General features: G+C 43.2%; 2 protein-coding genes across 3 annotated transcripts in view; one reads left to right on the forward strand and one right to left on the reverse strand.

Annotated features, from left to right (window-relative positions):
• The window catches only part of DNAJC2 (DnaJ heat shock protein family (Hsp40) member C2), a 23,142-nt gene extending 12,884 nt beyond the window's left edge, over nucleotides 1–10,258 (forward strand). For both annotated transcript variants that reach the window (XM_048836415.2, XM_048836416.2), the window contains exons 8-17: nucleotides 2,674–2,765; nucleotides 2,869–2,990; nucleotides 4,522–4,671; nucleotides 5,130–5,218; nucleotides 5,305–5,374; nucleotides 6,145–6,329; nucleotides 6,760–6,860; nucleotides 7,799–7,906; nucleotides 8,527–8,681; nucleotides 10,134–10,258. In XM_048836415.2, coding sequence (XP_048692372.1) covers nucleotides 2,674–2,765; nucleotides 2,869–2,990; nucleotides 4,522–4,671; nucleotides 5,130–5,218; nucleotides 5,305–5,374; nucleotides 6,145–6,329; nucleotides 6,760–6,860; nucleotides 7,799–7,906; nucleotides 8,527–8,681; nucleotides 10,134–10,208 — 1,147 coding nt within the window. In that variant the 3' untranslated portion in view covers nucleotides 10,209–10,258. The remainder of the gene's footprint in view (nucleotides 1–2,673; nucleotides 2,766–2,868; nucleotides 2,991–4,521; nucleotides 4,672–5,129; nucleotides 5,219–5,304; nucleotides 5,375–6,144; nucleotides 6,330–6,759; nucleotides 6,861–7,798; nucleotides 7,907–8,526; nucleotides 8,682–10,133) is intronic.
• On the reverse strand, nucleotides 10,216–19,939 carry PMPCB (peptidase, mitochondrial processing subunit beta). Its single transcript, XM_048836417.2, has 13 exons — nucleotides 19,785–19,939; nucleotides 18,822–18,962; nucleotides 18,297–18,383; nucleotides 17,320–17,449; nucleotides 16,168–16,366; nucleotides 15,748–15,827; nucleotides 14,986–15,098; nucleotides 14,323–14,466; nucleotides 13,497–13,657; nucleotides 11,565–11,650; nucleotides 11,401–11,489; nucleotides 10,687–10,762; nucleotides 10,216–10,600 (listed from the first exon to the last, which is right to left on the reverse strand). Exons 1-13 carry the CDS (start codon nucleotides 19,884–19,886, stop codon nucleotides 10,536–10,538), a joined length of 1,473 nt encoding a protein of 490 aa, XP_048692374.1. The 5' UTR covers nucleotides 19,887–19,939; the 3' UTR covers nucleotides 10,216–10,535.
• Nucleotides 19,940–21,048: the final 1,109 nt, after the last annotated feature.

The raw sequence follows: 21,048 nt of genomic DNA on the forward strand, positions 1-21,048 counted from the left end.
CCCATGACATTCACAGGAGTAGTGATATTACTGAATTGTCCTGACCAAGTGCCAATTGTTAATTACATTCTACCTTCTTTAACCTTCCTGTAGTTGTAATTCATAGATTCACAGAGTTTAAGGCTAGAAGGGACTCTTAGATCATATAGTCTGATCTCCTATATATCGCAGGCCATTAAATTTTACCGACTTACTCTTGTATTGAGCCCAGTAATTTGTGTTTGGCTAAAGCATATCTTCCAGAAAGGCATCCAGTCTTGATGTGAAGGCACTCACATCATTCTGTATGACTGCCCTACCCTAATCCTTAATAACCATTCCACCAATCTTTGTGTCATTCATAAATTTTATCAGCACTGATTTTATATTTGCTTCCTGAGCATTGATGAAAATGTTGAATAGTGTCTAGCCTATGACCGATCCCTGCGAAACCCCACTAGAAGCACCCCCATTTGATGATGATTCTTCATTGATTACTAATTTTTGAGATCACTGAGTTATTTAGTTCTTAATCCATTTAAAGTGTGCTTTAATATTGTATAGTGCTATATTTTTAGTCAGAACATTGTACTGTACTAAGTCAATTGCCTTACAAAAGTCTAAGTATATTACCTTACCCACCTTGTCTCTATTATATTTACACAGTCACCTTTATCAACCAAACTTGTAAACTTGTCAAAGAATGAAATAGGTTTCAGAGGGGTAACTGTGTTAGTCTGTATCAGCAAAAAAAAACAAAAAAAAGAAACGAGGAGTCTTTGTGGCACCTTAGTCACTAACAAATTTATTTGGGCATAAGCTTTCATGGGCTATAACCCACCTCATCAGATGCATGGAGTGGAAAATACAGTAGGCAGGTATAAATACACAGCACATGAAAAGATGGGAGTTGCTTTACCGAGTGGGGGGTCAGTGCTAACGAGGCCAATTCAGTTAGGGTAGATGTGGCCCATTTCCAACAATTGACAAGAAGGGGTGAATATCAACAGAGGGGAGATTACTTTTTGTAGTGCTAACAAGGCCAATTCAGTCATGGTGGATGTGGCCCATTCACAATAGTTGACAAGAAGGTGTGAGTATCAACAGAGGGTGAAGGCTCAAAGGCGGCTCCCTGGAAGTGGCAACATGCTCAGGTGGTCCCCAGGGCCAGCCACACCAGCCATTGCTCAGGCAGTCCCCGGGCCAGCTACCTGGGGCCACCTGAGCAAAGGCTGGTGCAGCTAGCTGTGGGGCTGCCCGAGCGGCTGGATGCGGAGACAGTCCAGCAGCGGCCGGTGCGGCTGTTCCTGGGGCAGTCTGAGCAGCTGGCCCTGGGGTCGGCCACACCAGCCACTGCAGATGTCACAGAGGTTGCAGAAAGTCACAAAATCTGTTACTTCCACGACCTCTGTGACAGATACGGAGCCCTAACTATAATATAGGTGTATATCTGGTTGGGAAAACTGTTCCTATACAGTAGTTATCAGTGGTTCACAGTCAAGTTGAAAGAGGATATTGAGTGGGGTCCCTCAGGGATCAGTCCTGGTCCTGGTTCTGTTCAATAGCTTCATAAAAAATTTAGATAATGGCATAGAGAGTACATGTATATAGTTTGTGGATGATACCAGGCTGGGAGGGGTTGCAAGTGCTCTGGAAGATAGGATTACAATTTAAAATCATCTGGACTGCAGAAATGGTCTGAAATAAATAGGGTGAAATGCAATAAAGGACAAATGCAAAGTTTAGGAAGGAACAAACAATTGCCCATATACAAAATGGTAAATGACTGCCTAGGAAGGAGTACTGTGGAAAGGATCTGGAGGTATAGTGGATTCACAAGTTAAATATGAGTCAGCAGTGTAACATTGTTTCAAAAAACCAAAACATCATTCTGGGACATATAAGCAGGAGTGTTGTAAGCAATACATGAGAAGTACTCCATCTGATAAGATGTATCCAGTTCTAGGTGCCACATTTCAGGAAAGATATGGACAAATTGGAGAAAGTCCAGAAGAGAGCCAAAATGATGATGATGATTAAAGGTCTAGAAAACATGGCCTGTGAGGAATGAGTGAAAAAACTGTTTTTGTTTAGTCTGGAGAAGAGAAGACTGAGGGGGAACATAATAGTTTTCAAGTACATATAAGGCTGTTACAAGGAGGTGAAAAATGGTTCTCCTTAACCCCTGAGGATAGGACAAGAAGCAATGGGCATAAATTGCAGCAAGGGAGGTTTAGGTTGGACATTAGGAAAAACTTCCTAACTGTCAGGATGGTTAAGCACTAGAATAAATTGCCTAGGGAGACTGTAGAATCTCCATCGGTGGAGGTTTGTAAGAACAGGTTAGACAAACACCTGTCAGGAATGGTCTAGTTAGTCCTTCCTTGAATGCAGGGGCCTGGACTAGGTGACCTATTGAGGTCCTTTCCAGTCCTTCACTTCTATGAGCCTATGATTGCTGAACTGTCTTTTATGTTAGACAGTTTTATGTTAGTGTGGTTGAGCTGTTGTGCAAGGGTTTGGGGTTTGCACTTGAGCTTTGTGGGCCAACAGCTTACGCTTTTAAGTCTGCTTTTACTACAGTTGAAATGTGAAACGTCTGCAAATTGGTTCTTGTAATGGAATTCCTGACAGACCATTAACAATGCTGGTGATTGGCAGAGCTGAACTAACACCATGCCTTCCAATTTGTAGTCGAGATGAGAGGAGGTGGATAGAAAAACAGAACAGAGCAGCCAGAGCACTGAGGAAAAAAGAAGAGATGAACAGGATAAGGACATTAGTTGGTAAGTATAAATTCTGCCTTTTTAAGAAGAGGCGTTTGATAACTAGCAGTGAAAACGTTTAGTGTCCCCTTTCATGGACACAATGCTTTGTTTCCTCTGCTAGACGCTGCATACAGCTGTGATCCTAGAATAAAGAAATTCAAGGAAGAAGAAAAGGCAAAGAAAGAAGCAGAAAAGAAAGCAAAGGTAGAAGCAAAACGAAAAGAACAGGAAGCCAAAGAAAGAGTAAGTTTGTAAATTATTTATATGGGTTGAGAAACTCCGAGACTTAAATGTATCTGATCGCCTGCTTCAGCTTCCAGATCTGATAGAGGCCACACACTGAAAATTACACCGAGGCCTGAGACTTGCTATTTTCCGTCTTGTTCTAGTGCCAAAAAGGCACTGCTATATTGAATGACCAGTGACCCTTTTAAGACTGAGAGTAAGATGTGGGCAGAACACAGCCCTGGCAGCCAGGAACTTCTAAAATCAAATCCCTGTTCAGTGCAGACTTTCTTTATTGCCTCAAGAAAGTCCCGTTAACATTTGTGGCTTAGTTGCCCCTCTGTAAATTGAAATAATTGCTTACTTTATGGGAGTGCTCTATGGACTGATTGGTCATGATGTGTAAATCCCTTTGAAGATGAGCAGCAGCATGCACTTGCTAATGCTAGCAATCTGTGAGATAGCTGCTGCTAAAATCTTAGTGTGATTGAAGAGGTTGGGAAGTAAAAGATGCTAATCCAAATGGTATGATATTAAAAATCCTATTTTGCAGTCCGCCAGCAATAGCACCTCAGAAGAGCAGTACAAATGCTTAAAGAACCATTAGATTTTTCTAAGGACTGGTCCTGGAACAGGAATAAGATTTCTTCTAAAATGTAAATCTGCAGTTGTTCGTGTCCACACTACCCTCCTTGGGTCAGTGGGGCAGATGCTCACCAGGAGCGCTTCCACCAACCTGAGAAGGGCAGTGTGGGGAGCTGAGAGTCCAGTTTCTCAGCTCTGCTGACAGCTCCCTGCCGGGAGCCTGGTTGCCCCACAATGGGCTTCCCCCCCCTTTACTCCCCATTCCCTGCCAGGAGTTGGGGAAGGCACCTGAGGCTTCTCACCCCCAGGGAGCGGGGTCCAGTTGCGTTGGCTCTCCCCCTCCTACTGCGGGAGCCAGGCAGCCTTGTTATTTTTACTGCTCATCCAGAAGCCCTGGCTCCGAGTGAGGGGAGGAGCTGCCAGGGCTTCTCAAGCTGTCCAGCTCTCCAGAGGAATGGGGGCCGCTGGGTTCTAGCTGCCTGGCTGTCTTGTGAATTTCATGACAGGAGATGTGAAATTGACAAGACAGCCAACAGTGGATGTGAGGGACACTATTTCTACACAGATAATGGATCGCCCTAACTACACCAACCTAAGTCTTATGCCTCTCGTGGAGATGGAGTTGTTATGGCAGTGTAGTAGGGCACTTTCATCGGTGGGTGGAAGGCTATGGTGTAGATGCTGACATAATTAGGTCAACATAAGCTACCTTATTAAAGTTGACTTAACTGTGTAGTGTAGACCAGCCCTCAGAAACTGGGTATCTTCAGTGCTAGTGAGGTATTTGTTAATTAATGCCAGGCAGTGTGTGTGTTTGTGCTTGCGCATTCACCTTTTGTTTATTTCTTCAATGGTCAATCTTCCAAGCATTTAAGTATTGATAGTTTTATTCACCTTGTTAAAGTAGCACATCTTGTGCATCTTACACCAGAAGACCTACTAATTTTTTCCCCTTTGATTGCAGCAAAGACAAGCAGAATTAGAAGCAGCACGGTTAGCTAAAGAGAAGGAAGAGGAAGAAGTTAGACAACAAGCATTGCTGGCAAAAAAAGAAAAAGATATACAGAAAAAAGCAATTAAGAAGGAAAGGCAAAAATTGAGAACAACATGCAAGGTATAGATGTCACTGTAGCTGAATATAGACTGTATTAAGGAAATTGTCACACCCGGTTAGACCAGAACTTTTCCTTTCATGCCAAATCACTCATGTATGTTTATCCTTATAAATCAAGGTGGAGGGTGGAAATTGTGTCCATTAAGTAAAAGTGTATTTTCTCCATGTATCAGAATAAATGTCATTATAGATTTTTTTTAATACAGATTCACAACATGAAGAGATGCTTTGGTCTGTAAAGGCAAACCAATGTAGCTTTATGAAGACTATCAACTAAAAAGCAAAATATAAAAGTACACACCCATACTCCAATTTCAGTTACATGAAAAACATCCAATTTATTTTAAGGCTATTCAGCTACAGTTATAGTAATAACAGAGGAATGTGTGTGTTTTGAGATGCTCTTTGAATTTCATTGTCCTATACCTTCAATGGAAAACCTGTATTTCTGCTTTCAGAACTGGAATTACTTTTCTGATAATGAGGCAGAGTGTGTAAAAATGATGGAAGAGGTGGAAAAGCTTTGTGATCGTCTTGAACTAGCAAGGTACATTTTCCTGACCCTCTTTGCTCTACATTTTGATATCCATCTCTCTACTAGATCTCCAATATAACTTAACAATTTATTTTTAGCCTGCAATGCTTGAATGAAGCACTTACATCCACGACAAGGGAAGGAGGAAAGGCTGCTGTAGAAAAACAGGTAAATCTACATGGTGTCAAATCAATGTAATGAAAATATTTAGATTAACTAAGCTTACCTGTCTGACAGCATCTAAACAAGTTGGATATTAACTTAAGATATGCATCTTTGATTGAGTTCTTTACATGGTAAGAATGGCCACCAAGACCTGTGTTTCATAACACAAAGAAAAGAGACTTTGCTGCTGCTTCCACAATAAATAGCATAGTTCTGGGTTAGTCTAATGAGCTGGTGCCAGCAGAGTAAGAGTTTATGCATTTTAGATTAGTACAGTACCTAATCATGACAGTCAGTAACCGTGTAATATCCCATAAAATTTTAGATAAGGAAGTTCATATTCCTCAGCAATAGTGAATTACTCTGGGGAAAATGGCCTGGTCTTTGCTTATCTTCAGTATGAAAACAAAATCTAGGCTCTGTGCTAATGACCAAGAGTCAGCAATCAGTCTAGATTTCCCCTACAATATTGTTGCTCAAATATTGGAAAAGTGTCTAGTTTAATTTCATAATGAGTTTGCACTCGTTATGGATCAGTTTTTTGGCGTGTCCATGAGTATGTCTGCATATAGCTATATCTCTGTCATCTGCTGGGGAAGTAATGGTAGAACAGGTAGACTCTCTTTCCCCAAGTGTGATGTACAGAATAAGAAAACCAGTGAAAGTTGAACCCCTGAAGCAATTCCAGTAGCGGAAAATGTAGAAGGGACTTCAGTTTTGGATTTGTGGAAGAAAATGTTAAAATTAATTGATGCACATTTTTATTCACCTAGATAGAAGAAATAAATGAACAGATCAAGCGAGAAAGAGAAGAAGCAGAGGCTCGTTTGCGCCAAGCGATGAAGAGTTCAGAGAGGTCAACAAGTGGTGGTGGAGGTGGAAGTAAAAACTGGTCAGAAGATGACTTACAGTTATTGATTAAAGCTGTGAACCTCTTCCCCGCTGGGACTAACTCAAGGTACTTTTTCATGTTTTAAATGTAAAAGACAATTAAAAAAAATAAAATAAAAAATTGCAACTTGTGGCATTCCTTGTGAGATTTCAGAGCACCTGAAACAATATTTTGCTGTAGGGCCCCTACAATGTCCCTCCCTGTATGCTTTAGAGAATCCTTTCATTTTATCTCAGTGCAGGGCAGAGACCTTAGTCAGTAACAGGCCAACCCAAACTCAGTGCAATTTAATAGAAACATTCTGTACTCCACTTACTGTGGATGTAAAGTAGCATATTTGGTTTAAAGAAATGAGAGTGCTAAGGATTAGAGCCATGCTATTGCAAGCATAGACCTCACTATAATTTGGGTATAAAACAGCTAAGAAATTAAACATCTCTCACTGCTATTCTACCCTATGCTATTTTGCATTGTTTGTTTTCCATTCTTGGTGTAGGTGGGAAGTTATTGCCAATTATATGAACTTGCATTCTACTACTGGAATAAAACGAACAGCAAAAGATGTCATCAATAAAGCAAAGAGCCTCCAGAAACTTGGTATCTTTATTATCTTTGTAAGATGGTCTGCGTGCTTCTATATTATTTGTGTAATTTATTTTTCTTTAAATGCAAAACAAAACATTCATTGTCCGTTCATGGAAACGGTTTCTATCTTCAGTGAGTGAAAGCAGATAGGGGAAGTAAAATGTCATTATTAGCACAACCACTGGTTTTTGCTCATTCTGAGTGGAAATCATCCTTGTCAAGATGAATTTTTAGATCAGTGCTGCTGTGGTGAAGAGATTTTACCACGAAATACAAACAGGCCTTGTGCAACGGCTAAACCACCATGCTGTGTTGAGATGCAGTTCAGTTTAAGACTGAACCATCACGATGCTATCTGTATTAATCATTACTGAAAATAAAATCTCTAAGAAGACCAAGACATTCCTTTCTTCCAGCTCAGTGTTCCACTAGAGAGAGAGTGCATTATTTAAAGGAGTTTCTCAGTCACTTTGTACCAAGCTACTTGCTGGGATAAGAAAAATACGTAAAACGAGGGACAATATCCTGATTACCTGCTGATAGAGCTAGGTATCCACACTAATGCTTAACTGATTTAGAGCCTCATCCTGCAGTCATCACTCCTGGGAATAATCCCACTTGGCTACAGTGGAACTAAGCATGTGATTAGGGCTGCAGGATCAGACCCCAGGGGACCTGGAAAATAGCTTTTATGGTACAGTGTAAACATTAGAATGGGATTGAAGCTTTTGGATCTGTTGCTTTTGGATCAATATAAATCTCACCTAGTTTTCATCTAACAACCTTTATTGCTAACCTTTGAAATGAAACATTACATTCATCTTCAAAATATCTGAATGCTAGCTTTAGGCTAACTTGCTATATGATGTGTTAGACATTATGTAGGGCTTTTTAAACTTCCCATTGTGGTTTCTGGTCTTGTCAACTAAATGAATCTGTATTGTCCTCAGACCCTCATCAAAAGGATGACATAAACAAGAAAGCTTTTGATAAGTTTAAAAAAGAGCATGGAGTGGTACCTCAGACAGAGAGTGCTGCACCATCAGAGCGATTTGAAGGTAAGGCTGTAAGAGAACTATTTTCAGCCCTTCACAAACAATTCTATGCCTATAGTTATGCTTGATAAAAGATAGTGGCCCAAATTCCTCTTCGGATGTCTGCAGGAGCTGCCTGCAGGTGCAATAAGAACCATAGTTCAGTGAGTGCAGAATATGGCTGAAGAACATGTTGGCCCAGGACACTTATCCATTTGAGGCAGCTGTCCGATTTAATGCAATTTGGGGGGCTCCCTTGTCTCTCCTATAGATCCTTCTCATTTCCCCAGAAGCAACCCCAGCCACTAGAGCCACACTGTCAGGAACTGTGGGGTTCAGGAGATCCATTATAGGGGCAGAGAAGCTATGGGCCCTCTCCACAGATAAACTTGGCTTTGCACAGAACCCCAAGATCTGCACTGGACACTTCCCTCCCCAAGGCGCAGATGATCACTTCCTTACTGAAATGCGAAAGGAAGCAGTTATAGGCTTCTTAAGTGGTTTAAAAGGCACAAGTTTCCTAGGAGCATTCTCGCTAGCTCATCCCACTACAGGGGTAAAGTTTTATATAATAAGAGGACTTTTGGCTAAATATTTAATATTTCATCACTATTCTCATTTATCAATGGCTTTTTATAAAACAGGACTAGTCACAGATTCAGCCCCTTGGACTACAGAAGAGCAAAAACTTTTAGAACAGGCTTTGAAGACATATCCAGTAAATACTCCTGAAAGATGGGAAAAAATAGCAGCTGCTGTCCCAGGGCGGTCAAAAAAAGACTGCATGAAGCGCTACAAGGTAGGAAATGCTGTTGTGTCTTCCTCCTATGATTATATGGTTAGCCTGCTGCAATACCTAGTCTCCACAACTGTCAGAGCTGCTGTTTCTTCAAGAAAAACAAGTGGTAAAAATTAGTTGGTCCCAGGATATGAGAGACACAAGGTAGGTGAGGTGGTAATCCTTCACTGGACCAACTTCTGTTGTGGGAGGGATAAGCTTTTGAGCTTCACCAAGCTTTCATTCAAGTCTGGGGAAAGTAACCAGTATGTCTATGCTAAATACTTGTTTCATAATCTATTCCAAATTGTATCAGGGGTAGCCATGGTAGTCTGTATCCACAAAAAACAATGAGTCCAGTGACACCATAAGGACTGACAGATTTATTTGGACATAAGCTTGCTTATGTCCAAATGTTAGTCTTTATGGTACCACCAGATTCCTCGTTGTTACTGTGAAACAAGGGGTTCATACATGCTGAAGGAGACTGCTTAAAATTAAGTGGTCAGTTAAGGGTTAGCAGGCAATATGATGATACAAATTGTTATGAGCCATTATGACACCATATTGTAACATACCTTTATTTCCCACTTAATTTTAAGCAGTCTCCTACAGCTTGTATTCAGCTTAAGCTATGTCTACACTTAACACTACAGCTGCAGTGCTTCAGTATAGACACTCACTACAGCAATAGGAGGGGTTCTCCTGTCACTGTCATTAATCTGCCTCTCCACGAGGCAGTAGTTAGAAGAACTCTCCCATGGACCTAGCACTGGATGCCAGGGAGGGGAAGGAGGGGTTTGACTTAACTTTTTAGTGCAGCCCTGGTCTTAAGGTTTGGCTACACTTACATTTTATAGTGCTCTAACTTGCTGGCTCAGGGGGCTGAAAAATCACCCACCTGAGCGCAGTAAGTCAGAGCACTTCAAAGCTCTAGTGTAAACAGCATCCAAGCACTGGGAGCCAATCCCCTTGTGGAGGTGGATTACCAGGAGTGCTGGGAGAGCTCTCTCCTAGTGCTTGCATGTGACTGTGCTGCTGCTTTGAAGTTTTCAGTGTAGCCATGCCCTTCAACACTCTGGTTACCTTTCTCTAAAGAAGAGCTCTGATGCTCATCCCTTCCACCAACAGAAGTTGGTCCAAATGAGGTAATTTTTTTTAATCTTATCTCATAAATTAATGCTTTGTCATGTTTGTTAACCTTAACACAATAGTGAAAGGAGGAAGTTAGCCGTCTAAGCTGTATAGTTACTAGGAAAGGGAGCATAACTGACTAGTCATATCACATCTTGGCTTTAGATATTCAGCCTCTGCTTTCTAAGAATTATGCATGCAACTGAATACTTGTATTTTCCAAAGGCAGGCCCTTGGCTATCCAAAATCCTATTTTGGTTGGCAGAGTTAAGTCACTATATGATTAGTTGTCTGAATTTAAGTGGTTAAATATACAAATTTGTTTCTTTTACTCTGCAGGAACTTGTTGAAATGGTTAAAGCAAAGAAAGCTGCCCAAGAACAAGTGTTGAATGCTGCTAAAGCAAAGAAATGAGACTCAGTGACAATCTTTGTTCTGTTTTATAATAAAATGCAAATACTGTACATGTTTTTATTCTTTAGACAAATCACATGAATAAATGTTAACTTTCTGAAATTAGTTTCTCCAACTACAAAAGGGTAAGGACTGAGAATAACTGTCAAGGTGACTTCCCCATAAGTGACGTTTGTGTAATTTTTGGACACCATTTCCCATGGTAGGGCTTTTGGTACTGAACTTGAGGGGCAAGGGGTTCAGAGAAATCAAATGTGTTTGTCTATATGCCTTGTGACAACTGCTTTAGAAATCTAGTAGTTTCATTAAAACATTTATCATGTGTTCTTAATCACGTAGCCAGTACATGCCACTATGGATTCTGTTATAATCTGGAAGTTGTTCAATTGGACCTGGAAATTAAAAAAAAGTCAGTCAAGACATCCATTTAAGCTGCAGTTTGGCATAGTGATGAAACAGTGAAGGAGAATAAGCTTACCCACAGCAGCGATGGCAGGGCACTTATCATAAATGTACTTTGTGCAAATCTCTCTTATGCTCTGGGCATCAATAGCCTGAAAAGTGTTTTAAGAAAGGTAAGTTAATATTTTCTTGGACAAAGTCTATTAGAGCCAAGAGCCGATTATAATAAAATGGCTCTACAGCTAATCAACTGGTAAGTTAGCTGCCATGTCTTTCTAGAGCAGCAGTTCTCAACTCATGGGCCCATCAGCACACAGCTGTGACCTGTGACACATACTCAAGGCTATACAGAGATGGTATATATATTGTGTGGATGTGGCCCACAATGGTAAGTAGGTGGAGAACCATTGTTCTAGAGGGCTAGCAAAGTTTCAGACAACCTTTCATCCTCTGTTCCAGGGGTGGCTAAACTTACTGACCCTTTGAACAGCATATGATAATCTTCAAAAGTTTGAGAGCCTGGACCACCTGCTGGGACTTGAGACTTCAGCCCCATGGGAAGGGGGGGCCTCAGGATTTACGCCCCACCACCCAGCTGCAGAGAAAAATCCCTGAGCTCCCCCCCATTCTCCCCCAGTAGGCAGAATAGGGGGAGCTGCACCAGCCACGCTTCAATTGTAAAAGAGCCACATGTGGTTCACGAGCCACGGTTTGGCACCCCTGTTCTATACCGCATGCTAGCTGCTACATTAACATTCATTTAAAAATACACAACGCATGCATTACTTACCTCAATTCTTGCTTCAAGTTCAGGAATTGGAATTCTACGATTGTAACACAACATCTGTCTCCCAATGTCCTCGCAGATGGGGGTGGACCCTAATGAAGGCAAAAAATACTCTAGTTATCAACATACGAGTAGAATAAGAATAAAAATCCCAATTTTATCCTTACCATCAAGCTGTAACAGCATATTTGTTTTTAAGAGGTTCGTGGCTCGAGATACTTCACTTTCAGTAACACTTGTGCAGAGTCGTATCCTGAAAGACAGTTTGAAGTGCTAGTAGGAAATTTTACAAATTTAAGCAAGCAAGAATGGCATTAGTTACCTGAGGTAGGGTGCCATATTTCATATGCACATTGCTAAGACATCATACATATTAATACACCAATACTAGAATGTCGTTTCTAGAGAAAGCAAGGTTGGTGGTATTCTCAGCATATGTAAGTGGAGGATTAGAGATTCATCCCTGTATCAAACTTCTTCCATACAAGTAGTAGGACTAAAGGGTAAATGTAGGTTGAATCTGAGGAAGCTTTCTAATGGCACAAACCACTTAAAGTTGTTAGTCTCCACAGGAAGATTGGGAAAGCCATATCATTGAGATGTTTAGAACTAAACAAAAAGTACTACACTAGGGCAGCAGTTATCAACTAACCTGGATATTTGCCTATTTTTACATCAGCCTACAGAAAAAGCACTAGCAAAGTCAGTACAAACTAAAATTTCACACAATGACTTGTTTATATTGTTCTATATACTGTACACTGAAAAGTATGTTTATATTCCAATTGATATTACAGGGCAAAAAATGAGAAAGTAAGCTTTTATTCAGTAGTTGTGTGCTGAGACACTTGTATTTTTATGTCTGATTTTGTAAGCAAGTAGTTTAAGTGAGGTGAAATTTAGGGGTACACAAGACAAATATCAGACTCCTAAAAGGGGTCTGGCAGTCTGGAAAGGTTGAGAGCCACTGCACAGGGAAACAACTCCTAACTGCAAGTGCAGGGAGATGTATTAAAACAGAGGTTTCCAAACTCTGGGCTACACCATGCTGGCTGGTCACACAGGGCTAGCCTACCCCCTCCCCCAACAATGCTCAATTCCATTAAGCAAACAAAAAACTACATTTAATTAATTGCTGTAGTTGCCATAAACATCACGTAACTAGATTTGGGAAGAACAGGAGGGGAGATGGGCCACAGAAACCTCTTCAGGATGTAGCCCATCCTATGAAAGGACAAAAAGCCCCTTGCAAAATGTCCAAGAAACGTTCTTATCTGACTTGAATTTTATCTGTGGCTCATGTAGTCCAACTGTACTCAGCCAGTTCAGAAGGTGGGTACTCTGGTGTCGAGATGACTCAAAATAGGCCCTAAGTTACACCATTCCCCAGCCTAATTTTCAGAGAAATCCTTGCACAATCACACACCTACAATTTCATTTAGTTACAATGTACTTACTATAATTTCATCAACAGAAGTGGGTCCAATAGAAGATACTACCTCACCCACCTTGTGTCTACATCTTCACTGGCAATCACCAGAACTACAGTTAAGTGCCAGATAAAATGTCTAATTGGTCATTTGCTTGTGCAATTAGCCATCATCCATGCCGTTACTGTGTTAGTAAGTTAAGTAATTGAATGTGCTTCTCTGAAATGTAAACTAAATGCCACCGAGTCTGCAGTTTATAAACCCTCCAATCAAGTTAGAGAAGATGTAACAGACCTTATTTAGTTTGCATCTTACTCCACAGAAGATTACATTTTCTGGCAGGAGGAGGGATGGGAAGGGTAATGTAATTTGTAAATCAAATGGCTATTACTACTGTTTTGAGCCAGATTTTGCCACTCTTACTCTTCCAAGTAGTACCTTACTCTTCAAGTAAACCCACTGCTTTCATTTGAGCTACTTCCAGTGTAAGGTACAGTCAGAGTGAAGCAAGGGTGGGAGAAACAAACATCACAAGCTTCTGAATTTAGTCTACTTGTTCTTTCCCAAATAATTTGGACAGTGATAAACACAGAACACATTTTTGAAAAAGCGGCTATTTTTAAATAGTCAACCCAAAACAAGCTACTTGGAGAAAATGTGTTTTCTTACCACTCTCTCTGAACGAAGTGCATCATATCCTGTACAGTGGATGGTTCACAAACCATGTACAGCCCCCACAGTCCAGTATCAGTGTAACAGGTGTTGAAAGATTGGAAGCTATGACACAGGTTGCCATGGCAAGTGATTTGGGCAAGCTTGCTGGATAAGTTCTGTTTACACAAGAAGATAATTAAAAAAACCAAAACCCCGAAATCCTAAAATTCCCCCCCCCCCCCCACTAAGCTCACTCATTGCTATTTCAAGTGTGACAGATTGGTAGCTTCCTCCACAGCCAACAATACTGCTAGGAGTATGCACCAGATGCTTTTGTATAGAACAGGCAGCTTCCTCTTCTGAAGCTAATATTTCACTCTCCAAGTGACACCTTGAACTTGTCAGTTTTAAACTGCAAAGGTTTTTTTTTTTTGTTTTGTTTTTAAAAAGTCCTATAAAAATAGCTAGTAAGATTCCAAGAGAGGGAACAGGCACTGGGATATTCAATGCCTACAGCTTTGGAGCCTATTTAGTTTTTCCCCACTTGTTTTCACTATAGGTTGCTAGGCTATATGAGGGCTCCTCCACTTGGGTTATTCAGTGTGCCATTCCCAAAATGCACCTGCACCCAAATTCTCATGTCACATGGCAACAGAATGCACTCAGAGACCATTGGGCTAGATTTTGATTTTTTTTAATGCTGATAGAAATAGCCAGGTAACTCAATTCCATCTCAGACAAGGTAGAATTTGTGAAGTGTACTGATGCTGGCAAATAACTGAATTCAACACCCCTTACTGGTATAATCAACCCTCACCAAAGTGCCCTGAGGTTCACTCACCACGCCTCCTCCAAAGGAACGATCCCAATTGCCTATCAGAGTATTTGCTACCATAAGGGGAATTGTATCTGGGTGAGACCAGCCAACTGCTTCGACAGCTATTGCGATGTGTGCCAAAGGCATCTTGTCATCTCTTATACGAATCTGAATCACAAAAATGTTAACTCCAAATGTAATGCAGCGAACATACTGTAGCGTGTACATTTATTCATTCAAATAAAGGAAACTAGGAACTTTCAAATAAAATCTAATGCAAAGTGTAAAAAACTTTACTCAATAATACTCTTAACTGTCTGTGTAAACCTAAAGCTGTGTGTAAGGAAGTCATTATAATAGTCATTTTGCAGATGATTAAGTGAAGACATAGAATGGCTAAGTGATTTGTCAGAGTCGGGACAGAGCTGGGAACAGAACCCAGGAGTCCCAAGTTCCTCTGCTGTAACCTTTAAAAACCCCTGCCCAGAAATATATCAAGTGAACAGGCTGATTTTCAAGGATGGTGAGCATCAGCTGCTCCTATTAACTTTAATGGGAGTGATGGGTGCTTAGCATTGAAAGTTAACACTAGAAACTCAGATCAAACCAGACAATTGGTTAATATTAATCAGTGTTGCTTGTTGATCTGATTAACCTGAAAAGGCAAAAAGCAATCTTACTGCTTACCTCACTACCTGTGAATCTGCAAGGGGGCAGGGCTGGCATTCCTCCTTCCTGAGTCGATGGTAAGTTACCAAAATGATAATTTGCTAAATCAAGCAATTCATCATGAGAGACTCCTGAACAAGAGTTTCATATAAAGCAGTTTTAAAAAACGTATCATCTAAGATCATTTTTCACAGAAGTTAAAAAGCTCCAACCAAGATGCCAGAGTTACAACAATCCATCATAACTGTTGGTTCTCTCCCAACTTGATTACTGTACATTTCTGATTTCCTCCCCACCCATTCCACTTCATTAAATGCCATTGCTAAAATCATCTTCCTCACCACCTTTCTTGCCTCCTCTATCTTATACAGCACCAAACACAAGCTCCTTGTTCTCAACTTCAAGGCCCTACATAATCTCACCCCACCTTTCTATTTTATCCTATTCCCTCTCCCATTTTGAACACCATCTCCTTCCTACATTTGTGGCTTTGTGCTCTCTGTCACACTGTCCTCTTACACTCGGAACAGCCTCTCAGTTGAAAGCCAAGCACCCTCCTTGCCTAAAGATACATTTAAGGATGTCCCTGGAAGATTACTGAGGGGAAAACAGATGAGATGCAGATATACAGAACTTTGAGGGCTAATAGACTTCTATGACCTATTAAGTAGTGGATAAGTCATATTTCTGCATCTGATCTTTGTACCCTCTCAAAGTTGAAGTGCTGTATTTTTAAACCTTATTTTCAAGTGCTTGCAGCGATGCATGTCTCACACTAACCTCCAGCAGCAGCCAGCACTATTCTGGGTCCTTTATAATGTGTTGTTATGTACTCCACCAAGTCATTGCGATTTATGGATCTGTACTGGTAAAGAAAAAATTACTACACCTCCTGTCAGCATAGGTAGTGTCTACACTGCAGCATTGGAGCGATGCAGCTGTGCCACTGCAGCGTTTTAAGTGTAGACAAGTTCTACGAAACAGAAGTTTCACATTGCTTTGGACACTATTCCAAACATGTACGACTGAGTGTAAAGCATTCAGAGGAAATTCCTCTTTCAATTCCACCTTGGGCAACCCCAAACACTTCATAAGGCAAAAAGAGAACAGAAATTGTTCCATTTATCTTTAAGTGTGGTTTTCTAATACTGGAAAGTAACCATGAAATTAAGACAAAGGAGAAACAGAAGCTGGATTTACTTGATGTTTTCTGTGGGTCCTAATATTGTCCGTCCCAATGTAGTGTTCTGATAGGCTGTGGCATGAAGATAATCAAAGACAACTTCCTGCAAATTGGTTTCAACTTCCTGCATCTCTCGAAGGATAACTCCTCGCTCCCGCTCGATCTCTGCTTCCCCCAGTGTACTGTTCTGTATGATGTCAGCAAGAATCTCCACAGCTAGTTGAAAACACAAAGGAATGGGGGGCAAGTGTGCTTCGGCAATATTGAAACTTTCAGCTCACTATATTGTAATCAAATAAGCAGCTCAAATACATATAATAAGTGGGCAGAACTGTTAGCAAAGCTTACAGGAAGATCTAACAGAAAATTGAAAATAAACTTCTACATAGTGTAATCTTATTTTGTAATATTTGTTTTAGGAAAACTTTAGTGCCCTTCTTGGAGAGAATGTGTGTTCTTCAGGGATTTCTAAAACTTCTCATCAAGGAATTGTCAATATGCATTATTTTATTTCAGATGAACACTATGGCGTAAGACAATTCACTTAGACATACCAAGAACAAACAATTTGAGAAAACTAAACAAAAATATAGCTTGTTCTTCAACTGGCAGCCCTTTGTCTCTAAGCATATTGTGAAAAACAAGCTTCCAAGAAGAGAGAAACAAACAGCTTAAGTTAACCACAACACAAATATCCAGGGCCCTATCATACCTTCCCAAGATCAAACACACTGAAGGGGCACAGAATGCTCAAGATTCTAAAGTGAACCTCCCAGTGTGTTTGAAAAAAGTTCCCTTAGAAGGACAAGGGAGCCAAAGTAGGGGCAGGGAACATGGTCTGAAAACTCCGCTTACTCCCCTGCAGATCTCAGAGAGATGAATTTCACATCTTTAGCCCCAAAGGAGAGCCACTTGGTCCCCAGGAGAGGTGCCAAGCATGGGACACAATGCTGAAATGCTCTTCTCCAAACCTGCTAAGCCTCATCCCCATGGAGTTTCAACAGGGGGATTGCCAAGGAAAGGAGGTGGGAAGCACACTGCAGAGGCACTGTTCTCCCATTTCTGCTTCTTTAGAGGGCTGTCAGATCATTTAATTCCTTGTTGCTCCCCTCCTCAAAATCTTTAGGAAGGATGCTCCTTCAGAAATTCTGTAGGACAGAAGCAGTTACCTCTTGGCAAGTCCTTTGAGAAAGCCTTTGCATAATACACAGTTTGTTCTCTGGACGTGTAGGCATTAAGATGAGCGCCCATGTTTTCAATCTCTAGTTCCAAGTCTAATTGAGACCTCTTTTTTGTCCCCTGAAATTAAAGGGAAAAAAATATTTACTTGCACTCCGGAAGGTACCTACCCACAAAGCAGCTTTTACACATAGGGAATAGTAAGGGTTTATTTATTTTTATTTTTTTTAAAAAGCTGATTTGAGCACAAGAGAAACAACTGGTCTGAGGCAGGGAAGGCTGGCACATCAGTCTTTCCCCACTGGAAAACTAAGTTTAAAGCCTGCACAAATCCCAAGTGAAAATTAACTTGAGGACAGAGCACCTATTTGTCTCCTACAAAGATTAGTTAAATTCAGCATGACTCAACTCTACCAATCTCAGGTATCAGCAGGAGTGGATCAGTTCAGGATTTAAACATAGCAGCAGAAATATGGAAGGAAGGTTACACAACACCTACTCAGACCAGTGTTGTTTTGACTGCACCTCAGTAAGTACTCAAATTGTTAACTTTAAAATGCTGAAACAACATGCAAAACTAATTCCTGAAACTAACAGATCTATCATTCTTGAATTCCTTCTGTCAGCCATTTTTTGTTTGTTTTTCGTTTCTTATAGATCGAACATGAAATTTTTCTTTCAGGCAAGGCTAGAGCAGCACATGCAAATGTACAGGTGAAGCCATACAGATCTGAGGTGAAATCCTGACTCCACTGAAGTCAACAGCAACTTTGCCATCAACTTCAATGAGGCCAGGATTGCATCCTTGATTTTTATTTTGGACAAAAATCCAAATTGCTTGCGTTTTCCTGGTGATTTTGAAAAGTGATTGACTGAAATCAGTTGTAAAGAGTCTACATAGTTATCCTTAAAGATCAGTAAACAACTTTAATTTTAAAAACATCTGAAAACTAGTTTTAATACTTACCTTGAAAGCCATATGCTCCAGAAAGTGAGCCGTTCCGTTGTTCTTCTCATTTTCATACCTGCTTCCAGCATCAATCCAAAGACCAACCTTATTAAATACAAATATTAATCTTACTATCTAATAGAAGATAGCATTGGCATTGTTTTGCTGGTTCTTACTTTGGCTAAGATTTTACTTTTTATAAATAGATTATATATGGATTTTCAAAAGTAACTAGTGATTTGGGTGCCTCAATTTTGGGGTAAACTAATTTGCAGTTAAAGGGGCACAATTTTCTGAAAGTGCTGAGCACCCATGCTCTGAAAAATCAGACCCCTTTACAGTGTTTCATGTTTGGCATCCAAAATCACTAGTCACTTTTGAAAGGCTTAGCCCTACCTTCACACAAACTTGTGTTCATTATTTACAAATTGTTGTTAACTACTTCTGCTAAATACTCTTAACGATAATAGTACATCTAATTTCACAATGTAATGAAAATACATGTAGATAGTTAAGTAAAAAATTCATTCACAAGTTGCCTACTGTGCATGTTGAGAGTCCAGAATCTTCAGAAGCTACTCTCAGCCCATTTTCCAGAGAACACACTTTAGTCTCAGGAACATTTAAGACTATTTGCGGTGCTGCCTTGGTGGATCTGAATCTGCTTGTCCCAAGTTGTATGGACTGTAAAGAAAAGCCATAAATTACAAATTGTAGGTACCCATAATGCTTGTCAGGACAGCACATTCCTGAACTTAGAAGTATGAATTATTTATTTTTGTTTTGTAAAATTAGCATTGATTTGGTGGCCACTGCTCTTCTCCTCAGAAATGCACCAACTCTGCCCAGAAAGGAGGCATGAAGGAGCATAAAATGGACCAGTCTGCAGCTGACCCCTTTTAATTCAATGTCTGTGAGAAACTTGGGTTCAGCTCAAGCCACTTAATCTTTTTGTTCCTCAGTTCCCCATGTGTAAAATGGGGATAATAGTAAAAGCATTAAAGATTATGAGGGGCTTAGATATTACAGTAAGGGTCCATGTTAGTACCTGAACTAGTCCCAGAAGGGCCAACGTCTACAGCTCCTCAGTCTGAACAGATCCATGTTTTTATCCAAGGAACCCAGAGCTCAGCCTGCAACACCATCCCATATAGCCTACAGAATTAAGCAGGCTGCTCCAGCTTCAGCCAAAAATTGCAGGGCCACACGCACTGTGGCTTGCACAGATCCCGCACAGCCGGGCGACTACAAAGCTTAGGGTGGGGGCGCGGGGTGGGAGAGTCTGGGCAGGTCCTGGGGCGCAGTGCGACCCCGTGACAATAACCTCAGCTGAGACTACAACTCCCAGCGGCCCCATGAAAACCATAACGAGCTGCGACTACAGCTCCCAGCATGCACCGCGCTGGAGGCAGCCCATTGCCTTTTAATTGCCGGCAGCCTGTGGCCCGGCCAGAGGGTTGGGAACCCACTCAGCATCTCCCCAGCGCCCCGATCCCCGTCACTCACCGAGTTCGCTGGGGCCGAACCCCGCACCAGGTGGCGGCCAGGCCAAGCCCAGAGGAGCCGTCGGGCCACCACAGAACCTGCAGTCAGCACCACCGCCGCCATCTTAGATAAGAGCCGGGGTGGCCGCGCGTCTCGACTTCCGGCGGGAGCGTCCGGGGAGGGGGCGGGGCGCGCGCCATGGCAGATTGGGGAGGGACGGGGCGGGCACAGGAGGGGGAGGGAGGTGGGCAGGCGCGGGGGCGGGCACAGGAGGGGGAGGGGCGTGGGCAGGCGCGGGGGAGGGGCGGGGCGGACACGAGAGGGGGAGGGGCGTGGGCAGGGGCGTGGGCGGGCACAGGAGGGGGAGGGGCGTGGGCAGGCGCGGGAGAGGGGCGGGGCGGGCACAGGAGGGGGAGGGGCGTGGGCAGGCGCGGGGCGGGGCGAACACGGGAGGGGGCGGGACGTGGACAGGCGCAGGAGAGGGGCGGGGCGGGCACAGGAGGGGGAGGGGCGTGGGCAGGCGCGGGAGAGGGGCGGGGCGGGCACAGGAGGGGGAGGGACGTGGGCAGGCGCGGGGCGGGGCGAACACGGGAGGGGGCGGGACGTGGACAGGCGCAGGAGAGGGGCGGGACGGGCACAGGAGGGGGAGGGACGTGGGCAGGCGCGGGGCGGGGCGAACACGGGAGGGGGCGGGACGTGGACAGGCGCAGGAGAGGGGCGGGGCGGGCACAGGAGGGGGAGGGGCGTGGGCAGGCGCGGGAGAGGGGCGGGGCGGGCACAGGAGGGGGAGGGACGTGGGCAGGCGCGGGGCGGGGCGAACACGGGAGGGGGCGGGACGTGGACAGGCGCAGGAGAGGGGCGAGACGGGCACAGGAGGGGGAGGGACGTGGGCAGGCGCGGGAGAGGGGTGGGACGGGCACAGGAGGGGGAGGGACGTGGGCAGGCGCGGGAGAGGGGTGGGACGGGCACAGGAGGGGGAGGGACGTGGGCAGGCGCGGGAGAGGGGCGGGGCGGGCACAGGAGGAGGGAAGTGGGCAGGCTCAGGAGAGGGGCGGGACGGGCACAGGAGGGGGAGGGACGTGGGCAGGCGCGGGAGAGGGGCGGGGCGGGCACAGGAGGGGGAGGGACGTGGGCAGGCGCGGGGCGGGGCGAACACGGGAGGGGGCGGGACGTGGACAGGCGCAGGAGAGGGGCGGGACGGGCACAGGAGGGGGAGGGACGTGGGCAGGCGCGGGAGAGGGGCGGGGCGGGCACAGGAGGGGGAGGGGCGTGGGCAGGCGCGGGA

Source organism: Caretta caretta, chromosome 1 (genome assembly GCF_965140235.1).
Source record: "Caretta caretta isolate rCarCar2 chromosome 1, rCarCar1.hap1, whole genome shotgun sequence".
NCBI classification, from domain to species: domain Eukaryota; kingdom Metazoa; phylum Chordata; order Testudines; family Cheloniidae; genus Caretta; species Caretta caretta.

Excerpts from the sequence above, each read along its gene's own strand:
- PMPCB (XM_048836417.2), bottom strand. The coding sequence starts at position 19,886 with ATGGCGGCGGTGGTGCTGACTGCAGGTTCTGTGGTGGCCCGACGGCTC. Across the intron at positions 15,099-15,747 it reads AGTGCTGGCTGCTGCTGGAG|GAGTCTCTCATGATGAATTG; the intron begins GTTAGTGTGAGA and ends ACTCTTGTTCAG. Across the intron at positions 11,490-11,564 it reads TATGCTGTTACAGCTTGATG|GGTCCACCCCCATCTGCGAG; the intron begins GTAAGGATAAAA and ends TGCCTTCATTAG.